Source organism: Aotus nancymaae, unplaced genomic scaffold (genome assembly GCF_030222135.1).
Source record: "Aotus nancymaae isolate 86718 unplaced genomic scaffold, 86718_ANA_hifiasm-v0.15.2.pri h1tg000030l, whole genome shotgun sequence".
Lineage (NCBI taxonomy): Eukaryota > Metazoa > Chordata > Mammalia > Primates > Aotidae > Aotus > Aotus nancymaae.
In genome coordinates this window covers 12,839,706-12,848,244 of record NW_026988443.1, presented here as the reverse complement: position 1 = coordinate 12,848,244, position 8,539 = coordinate 12,839,706, and the positions used below count along the sequence as shown (strand labels likewise).

Sequence of the window (8,539 nt, the reverse complement as noted above, 5' to 3'; positions counted from 1 at the left end):
TCCCTCTGGCCCACGGCGCTGGCACTGCCCTGCTCAGCCTTGGGGTTGAACTGGGGAGCCGCTCGGCCCCTGCTGGCCTCCATTTCCCCTTCCTCTCACTCAGTGTCTCCTGCTGAGCCCTCTGGGTCTGGGAAGGGGTGGGGAGGGAATGTCTGGGTCACTCACAGGGTGGGAGCAAGTGGGAGTCCAGCATGGAGCAGCAGGTCAGAGCCCAGGGCTTCCTGAGCCCCAAAAACTTCCTCTGCAGGGAGGGCCGAGAAGGCAGATGAATGGCGGGCCTGCCACTGCTCCACACCCGCCCAGCCTTCTCCTACACGACCTGCCGGCCTCCCTCCCAGCTGCAGGTGAGGGTGGGGTGGGGCAGTGGACTTGTATGAGCTGGGCCTGTCGCTGGAGCCCCATCCTGGCCCTGGGCCCCCAGAGAGGCTCACAGGTACCAGTGTGTGAAGAAGGACCTGGGGTTGAGCGGGCTGGGACTCTGAGCACCCTGCCCACCTGGGAATGTGGGATCAGGGCACCTGGGGGAGAACAGGGGAAGGTCAGGTGGGGCTGGAAGGAGAGCAACCTTTCCCCACGACCCCTTCCCAAAAAGGCCCCATGGGGACCAGGGACTGGCCTGGAGCCACTCACAGAACCCTGAGACCCCCGAGTCCCAGGGCCAACAAAACAGTAGCATCCTTTCCTGCCACCTCCTGCCCCACTTCTCCCAATGACTCCAGAGGGCAGGGCCTCAAGTCCTCCAGTCAGACCCAGCCAACATTCAACCTTCGGCCACTCCAATCCGATTCTCAAGCTAGAGGGATATTTCCAGATGCAGGCCTGGCCATGTGCTGGCAGAAAGGGTGATCCCGCTGTCCAAAGCCCCACAGCCCAGGAAAGTGCATGATAAGAACCATCAGGGTCAAAGGAGCAGCACAGAGCTGTGAGTGCCCCATCCAGGGCCTTCCCAAGAAGGTGAAACCCAATCCAAGACCCTCCCCATTACTTGAGCCAGCCTCAGACACAGAAACTAGATGATTGAGAAGTGGGAGAATTGCAGGGTGGGGTGGTATTCTCTTCCTGGGGAAGGGGGCTGGGTCCTTTCCCTCCCTTCTGGAGGATGTAGGGAGTTGCCTCAACCCCCACCCCAGGACCTAGCCCAGCCATGGGGCTCTGAGAGACCTCCTCACGGAGACCTAGAGGCCTATAAGGAGGGAAGCTGGCTCTGATCCCCCCGGGCTGCCCAATCCTGACACAGGGGTGTGGGAGGCTTGGGAAGGTTTGGCCTCTGTCGTCTGGAGCTGGGGGGCATAAGAGGAGCCCCCCACCTGCAGATCTTATAAAACTTTTTTACAGGTTTTTAAAATGTGATATTCTTCTCTGAACATCCACTGTACCTCAGTATCTTCACGTTTTAGGGCCTTCCTGTGTTCTGACACTGTTATATTTCAGAAAGAGAAACACACACAACTATAATTATAAGGTTTTGGCCGGGCATGGTGGCTCATGCCTGTAATCCCAGCACTTTGGGAGGCCAAGGAGGGTGGATCATGAGGTCAAGAGATCGAGACCAGCCTGGCCAACATGGTTAAACCCTGTCTCTACTAAAAATACAAAAAATTAGCCAGGTGTGGTAGCGGGCACCTGTAATCCCACCTACTCCGGAGGTTGAGGCAGGAGAATCGCTTGAACCCAGGAGGCAGAGGTTGCAGTGAGCCAAGATTGTGCCACTGCACTCCAGCTTGAGCGACAAGAGCAAAAACTCCATCTCAAAAAAAAAAAGAAAAAAAAAAGGCAGGCAGTCTGGCTACACGGGCCCTCATTCCTACAAGGCAGTGACCAACTGGAGCTGATGAGCAGCTGCCCCCTCAGCATGGAATTGGAAGTCTCCAGTTTGCCACAGACCCCACCACTCCCTATTACCTCCCCAGCATAGACACCAATTGCCATTTACTTTCCCCTTTTCCCTGGTTGATGAGGTTTCTAGCAGTCAATTTTTTTTTTCCTTCACACACAGCCCTCTTCTCTCTTTCACGTTTCCTGATTGGCCCCAAGGTGTTCGTGTCAGTGACTTTTTTTTTTTTTTTTTTTTGAGATGGAGTTTCACTCTTGTTACCCAGGCTGGAGTGCAATGGCGCAATCTCGGCTCACCGCAACCTCCGCCTCCTGGGTTCAGGCAATTCTCCTGCCTCAGCCTCCTGAGTAGCTGGGATTACAGGCACGCGCCACCATGCCCAGCTAATTTTTTGTATTAGTAGAGACGGGGTTTCACCATGTTGACCAGGATGGTCTCGATCTCTTGACCTCGTGATCCACCCGCCTCGGCCTCCCAAAGTGCTGGGATTACAGGTATGAGCCACCACGCCCAGCCTCAGTGACTCTTTTAATAGAAGCACAGGAAGAAGCTCAGAAGGAAATGCCCCAACATGTTTACGCCAGTTTGTTAGATGATAACGACAGCTGATTTTAATTTTTCTTCTTGATTCTCTTCTACAGTTTCCAAGTTTTCTACAATGAACATGTACTTCTTTTTAATATCAAAAGACAAAAGAATGGGTACTTAAAAAGAGCATCCTTCCCATCTTTAAGGTCAAGATCACACGCTACCTCCTGCAGGAAGTCTTCCGGGATTCCCAGCCAGGAATGATGGCTCGCTCTCCTCGTGCCTGTAGCTCCAGGAGCTCTTGCTTCATGCATGCCTCACATACCATGCTGAGGGTTGGCAGGGGGAGTGACCAGGTCGGTCATCCATGTCCCTACCACCTAGCACAGGCCAGCAATAGACCCACGCGTGTTTGTTGGACAGCATTAACCATGATGGGGGCCGAGTGTGCCTGGAGTTATTTGCAGGACTTGGAGAGAATCCCTTAGGAGAGTGTTGGCTCTAGGCCAGTGTCACCAGAGGAGGTTGGTCTCAGTCCTTGGAGTGCTGGGATGCAAACCAGGTGGGATTGCCATGGTCCCCAGTTCTTGCCACAACAGGGCTTCAGGAGAGGCCGTGGCGCCTGTGAGGTGTGTGCTTAGTCAGTGTGCGCAAGGGCAATGCAGCTCAGAAGAAGGCCCAGATGGACAGAGGGACCTGCCCAGCCCAGGCATCTGTACTGAGCCTGGGTCAGGGGCAGGGCAAGGCTTGTGCAGTAGATAAACGTTTACAGCAGACACCAGGCGGCTCCTGGAAACCACGCCCCACAAAACAGCATTGGAATAGGGGACCCCAGGCTGTGAACGAAGGAGCGGAGGCCCTGGGAGAGGAGAACCCCGGGGAAGACCGAGGGAGGGCTGGGAGGTAACGGAGGGAGGGGGCCTGGGCTCAGAGGTAGGCGAGCTGCTGCTGTGCTCCTGGCAACGGGCTTCTCCTCCTCCAGGGCTCCGGCCCTGAAGCTCAGCCCGGGGCCCCATTGCCCTGGGTGCCACCTGAGGTTAAAATGACAGAGGATGCAGAGCGCCCTCAGGGTGATCGCGAGAGACAGAGCAGCTGGAGCCACGTTTCTGCTCCAGGAAGGGGCAGAGGACTAAGGACGTGCCAGACCCTCAAGATCCAAGGCCTGGCTCCCAGCAACGAGGCTGGGCCTGGGGGTGGTGGGGAGAGACCAGGCCTCCACCTGGATTAGGACAGATGTGGGGACAGTCCCCCAGCCAGCAAGGCGGCAAGCTCCTGAGCCCCTTGGGAGCTGAATGAGAGCCGAGTAGTCCCTAAGGCCAATTGAGAAAGCCCAGCCCGGGAGCCCGTCCGCCATGGCAACAGCCCATCCATCCATGGTCCTTGGGCCTTCCCACCGGCCTGGGGCTGGGCCCTGCTCAGGGGCCACTGGCAGTGTGAGATGAGCCTGAGTCTCTGCTTCCTCATGCAGGCAGGCAGGTAGGCTGGAGGTCTAGATGCGGCTGGACGAGGTGCTGCCCGAGCTGATGGGGAGCCTGGCGCTGTCAGAGCTGCTCTTCAGAGGGGAGGGGCCGCCCCGGGCCTGCAGCCGCATGGACCAGTACCAGAGGAAGATGAGGAAGCCTGCGGGTAGGGAGGGCACGGGCTCAGCAGGTGGGGGAGCCCCGCCCCTCCCTCCTCCTCCGTCCCCAGCCACCAAGACGCAAGTCTGCCCCACCTCACCACCAGTGTTTGCCCAGCACGTGCTGTCGGGCACCCATGGGACCACGCTGCACTGTGCTAAGTCCCTGTGTGGCCTCTCACTGTGTCACAAGCCTCCTGCAGACCCATCCTATTCATTACTATTCTCTTGTAAACAAGGAAACGAAGGCCCAGGAGGCCCAGGTAAGGGGACGTGTCTGAGCCAGGGCTCAAACGGTGTGAACAGGCTCTGGAGCCCACCCACTTACGCCCTGTGCGATTTTGCACTCCCCAAATTACTAGCACTCTGATGTCTTCCCAGTTCAGTAGATGTCTGTGGGAATGGATGGGCCTCACTCCCAATCCTGAGTCCCCTGTGTCTCACAGGCAGGAATGAAGGCTTGAACACTAAATAACTGAAATTTGGTAACATCTCCCCACCGCCAACTCTCAGCTTCCATTCTAAGGTGACCCTGTATGGGAGGCTGGCCTTGAACCCCAGGTGAGCCCCTGGGCCTGGCCATACAACCCCCTCCCATTCTGCACGGCCAGGAACAGAGGGGTGTGCCTGCCTGTGTGTGCACCTGAATACACACACACAGGTATGCGCCCAGGAAGGGACCTGGTTGGCATCAAGCCAGGGTCCTCACGACCCTGCCCTGGGATCTCACCCCTCCACCCCTGACCCACTGCCCTCTGGCCACGCTCTCCCTCACTGTCCCTCCTACATACAGCCGGTTCTAGCCTCAGGACCTTTGCTCCTGCTTCTCCCTCCGCCTGGAGCTTCCTTCCCCTAGACCAGGGCTCCTGAACCTATCCTGTGCATGTGACCCCTTGGGCATTTATGAAAATGCAGAGTCTGACGCAGCAGGGCCCGGGTGGCCCAGAGGCTGAGTTTCCAATAAGCTCCCAACAGCGCTGCTGCTAGTCCCACACCTGAAGCAGGGAGGCCCTCCATCCCCCCATAGTGGGGTCTTTCTGTTGTCTTCACACGTCTCCTATCCAGAGAGGCCTCCCTGGCCACCCTTCTTAGGGTGTCCCCTACCCCAGTCCAGGCCCTGTGCAGCACATGCTCACGATGACTTCTCAACTATCTGGGACCACCTTTGACGGCTACACACTTGCCCACCGATGCCCAGTCTTCCCCACTAGAGCTGAGCTGCACAAGAGCAAGGCCCACACCCAACCAGCTCAGCCATAGCTGTGTGGCTTAGCACAGGGCCTGCACATAGTAGGTGCTCACTAAAGACTTGTCCACTATGGCCCGGAGGGCCCCATTTTATGAATGGGATGACAGGCCCAGAGAAGGGAAACCTTCATGTTCCCTGGGTGATCTCTTCCCTGCCCCGTGCTCCATGTGTGAGCACCCTGCCTGGGCCGAGGGACGGATCTTCTCCTTACCTTGGAAGGAGGTAATGATGCTGAAAAGGTAGAGGACGACAAGCTGGAAGGTGCCGGAAGCAAAGGAGAAGAAGATCAAGGCCCAGGGCAGGCCAAGGACCAGGCTGAGGCCCAGCAGCGTTAGCACATGCGACCACTTTTGGGTGTGGGGGCGCAGCCGCAGGATCTGCACCACCATGGTGCCCAGCATGGCCATGTTGAACAGAAACACCAGGCTGAAGAGGCCCAGGTTGGTGATGTAGCTGACCAGGGAGTCCCGGATCCAGCACCTGCAGGCAAGGGCCGGAGGCTCAGTGCGCAGCCAGCAGGGGCGGCATGTCCCAGGCTGTGATGGTCCTGTTTGTTTTTAGGATTATTCACTGCTTACAGCAACTGCTGCTTGTTTTCTACTCACAGTGTTGATGTAATCTTAAAAATACATTTACGTTAACAAGTTGGATTGTTTAAAGGAAAATATTAAGTAAGTAATAATATAGATAGTACGAAAGTGAGGCAGAAATCACCGGGTCACAACATGAAGGGCTGAAAATTTCAAAACCACTGAGCCGTTGGGAAGGACCCTTCCCAGCCTGGAGCTCAGGAATCCACAGGGGATCCACAGGCAGGGCCACTGCCAGCCTGGGAGAATCGGGGAGTGGAGAACGACTGGACTTCAGCCCCACTCACCCCCTGCCTTTGAACAGCACACCCACCTCAGAGTGGCCAAGAGTAGATCCCTCCCCTCCCTGAGCCTCCGTCTTTCCCATGGGAAACAGAGAGGTACTGCTGAGGAAGGCAGCGAGGTTCATCTGCTTCAACCCATGCACCCATTCACAAATGAAGAAACCAAAGCTCAGAGAAGTGCCGGCGCCTGTGCAAGGTCACCTGGGGAGTGAGTGCTGGATCCAGGCCTTTTCTCAGCTCCATGACTCTTAAACCAGTGCTCAGGCCACTGCCAGGCCAATTCCTTGAGGAGACTGGAACACAGGCGTCTCCTGGCCAGCATGACCTGGGCTGCACTCTGGCCTCCACACCCAGAGATCCACCTCCCTGTCCCCATCGCTCACAGCCACTCACATGGAAGGGTAGATGACACTCTCTGGAGTCCTATGCACAGCCAGGATGATGGGGCCGTAGTTGTCCACATCCACCAGGGCCACCAGCGTCACCAGAAAGATGGGGAAGCCTGAGGATGGCAATGCATGGCGCTCCATCTCCTGCTCTCTGAGGCCTGCCCCTTCCCTGCTGGCCTCAGGGGGTCTGAAGGGCGAGGCCCCCTCTGAAGTCAGGGCTCCTGAAGTCCACCCAGCCCCATCTGGTGGAGAAGTTCTCACAAGCTTGGACCCTCCCCTTCCCCATTCCAGTTTGGGTTTCCTATAAGGGGAAGCCATCTCCTCCAACCTTAGCTCTGCCCTTCGTCAGCCTGGGGGCCCCTGGAAGAAAGGCCTGTGGGTCTCTGTGGCAGGGCTGGATGTCACGGGGGAGATGGGAGGGGCAGACAGTTTAGGAGGGACAGCGAGAGTTCTGCCTTCAGGGGCCGTCTGCACTAGGCCTTGACCTCGCCCATTAGGTGGAGATTGGAAGCTCCCTAGAGGAGGCTGCCCACCTCCAGACACAGTGTCCTGACACAGAGCCACCTCCAGAGGAATTTCATGCAAATGAGGGAGTGGACAAAGAAGGGGCCCAATGACCAACCCATGAGGAGCAGCAAGCTGGGGTCAGGGGCATGCGGAGGCTGGGGGTCTGTGCAATGTCCAAACAGACTAGTGGCATCAGGAGCCCCTGGGCTCTGGGTCTGACATAAGAGGGCTGGGCCACAGGGGAATTGACAGTCACTGGCCAAGAGCAAAGTGCCAAAGCCACAGAGAATCTGATCTGCTACCCAAGGTCCCGTGGGCTCCAGAGGCAGGGCCATTGCCAGACTGAGTGATTAAATGAGTGGAGCAGGATTTCAGCCCCACCGATCTCCGAACTGGGTGCCTTTGAGCAGTGCACAACCTGCACATTCACACATGGTGGACTTGCTCATAAAGCCCCTTTGTAACAGAGTGAGTGATGTGGAGAATTTGGGAGTGTTTCTTGGGGACAGGGCTCACCACTTCCTCCTAAAGGGGACCTTGACCCAGCCAAGAGGAAGGACACCTGAGGATGAGTGAAGGAAGCCGGGAGGGAAGCCAGAGAGATAGGTGGAGAGGCAGAAGCAGGTGCCTAGGTTTTGCCAGAGCCACGTGGGAGAGGCAGGTGTGGGGCCCCACCCACTTACCCCAGCCCAAGGCACTCAGCTTGAGCAGGTAGCCAGGGACATAGGTGCCGAAGACCTCCACCACAAGTCGGTAGAGGTTGTAGCCCTCGAGGCCCATCCAGGAGAGGCAGGCGAGCAGGGAGAAGTGCAGGAAGATGGCACTGGCACGGCAGCCGGGCTCCGAGGCCGTCAGGGCCACCGGCTCGCTGAGCAGGAAGCTCACGTCCAACAGGAAGACGGCCAGCAGCAGGTTCATGTGCACCTTGATGGTGTAGTCCCGAGGTTTCCTCCTGCATGGCAGGGGTACCCTGGTGGGCCAGTGTGGGAAGGTAGAGAGGGGAGTGTGCCCACATCTCCTCCAGGAAGCCTTCCCAGACTGCCCCCCACCGACACACACACACACACACACACACACACACACACACACACAATCATACCCTCCCCCATCCTGCTCCTGTGGCCGCAGCCAAGCTGCTCCCCACATTCCCCCTGTGCTCCTACTGTGTGCCTAGCACCCACAGACTCAGGCACCAGGTGCACGTTTAACAGAAGCCTCGACCAGGCAGAGCGAAGAAGACAAATCAGCCGCTACAGTAAACCAGACACTCCCAAAGTCGGAGAGGAAGCACTGGCATTCCCACCGCGTTGGAGAATCCACACCGTCCGTGTTCTGTGTCTGCCCATCTGTCCACACAGCCGTGTGTCTGTGAGTCCGAGTGTGGGCTGTGAGCATCAGTCTGTCTGCTGGTTTGCAAGTCAACGTGTGCACATCCCACCCCCACCCCCACTCCAGGATTCTACGTGGCCCTTGAGGGTGTGGCAGAACATGCAGGCCCCAGCGTCACCATCCTGGAGTCCCACCCCGCCCTGCCCCTAAC

The 8,539-nt window shown here is 57.6% G+C and overlaps 1 protein-coding gene across 13 annotated transcripts in view; it reads right to left on the bottom strand.

The window, feature by feature from the left end:
- Positions 1-2,443: 2,443 nt before the first annotated feature.
- The window catches only part of ADGRG1 (adhesion G protein-coupled receptor G1), a 44,794-nt gene continuing 38,698 nt past the window's right edge, over positions 2,444-8,539 (bottom strand). For 12 of the 13 annotated variants that reach the window (XM_064383120.1, XM_064383122.1, XM_064383116.1 and 9 more), the window contains 4 exons: positions 7,683-7,969; positions 6,497-6,605; positions 5,441-5,709; positions 2,444-3,982 (listed from right to left, as the gene is read on the bottom strand). In XM_064383120.1, coding sequence (XP_064239190.1) covers positions 3,852-3,982; positions 5,441-5,709; positions 6,497-6,605; positions 7,683-7,969 — 796 coding nt within the window. In that variant the 3' untranslated portion in view covers positions 2,444-3,851. The remainder of the gene's footprint in view (positions 3,983-5,440; positions 5,710-6,496; positions 6,606-7,682; positions 7,970-8,539) is intronic. The other variant, XM_064383126.1, reaches the window with a different exon arrangement.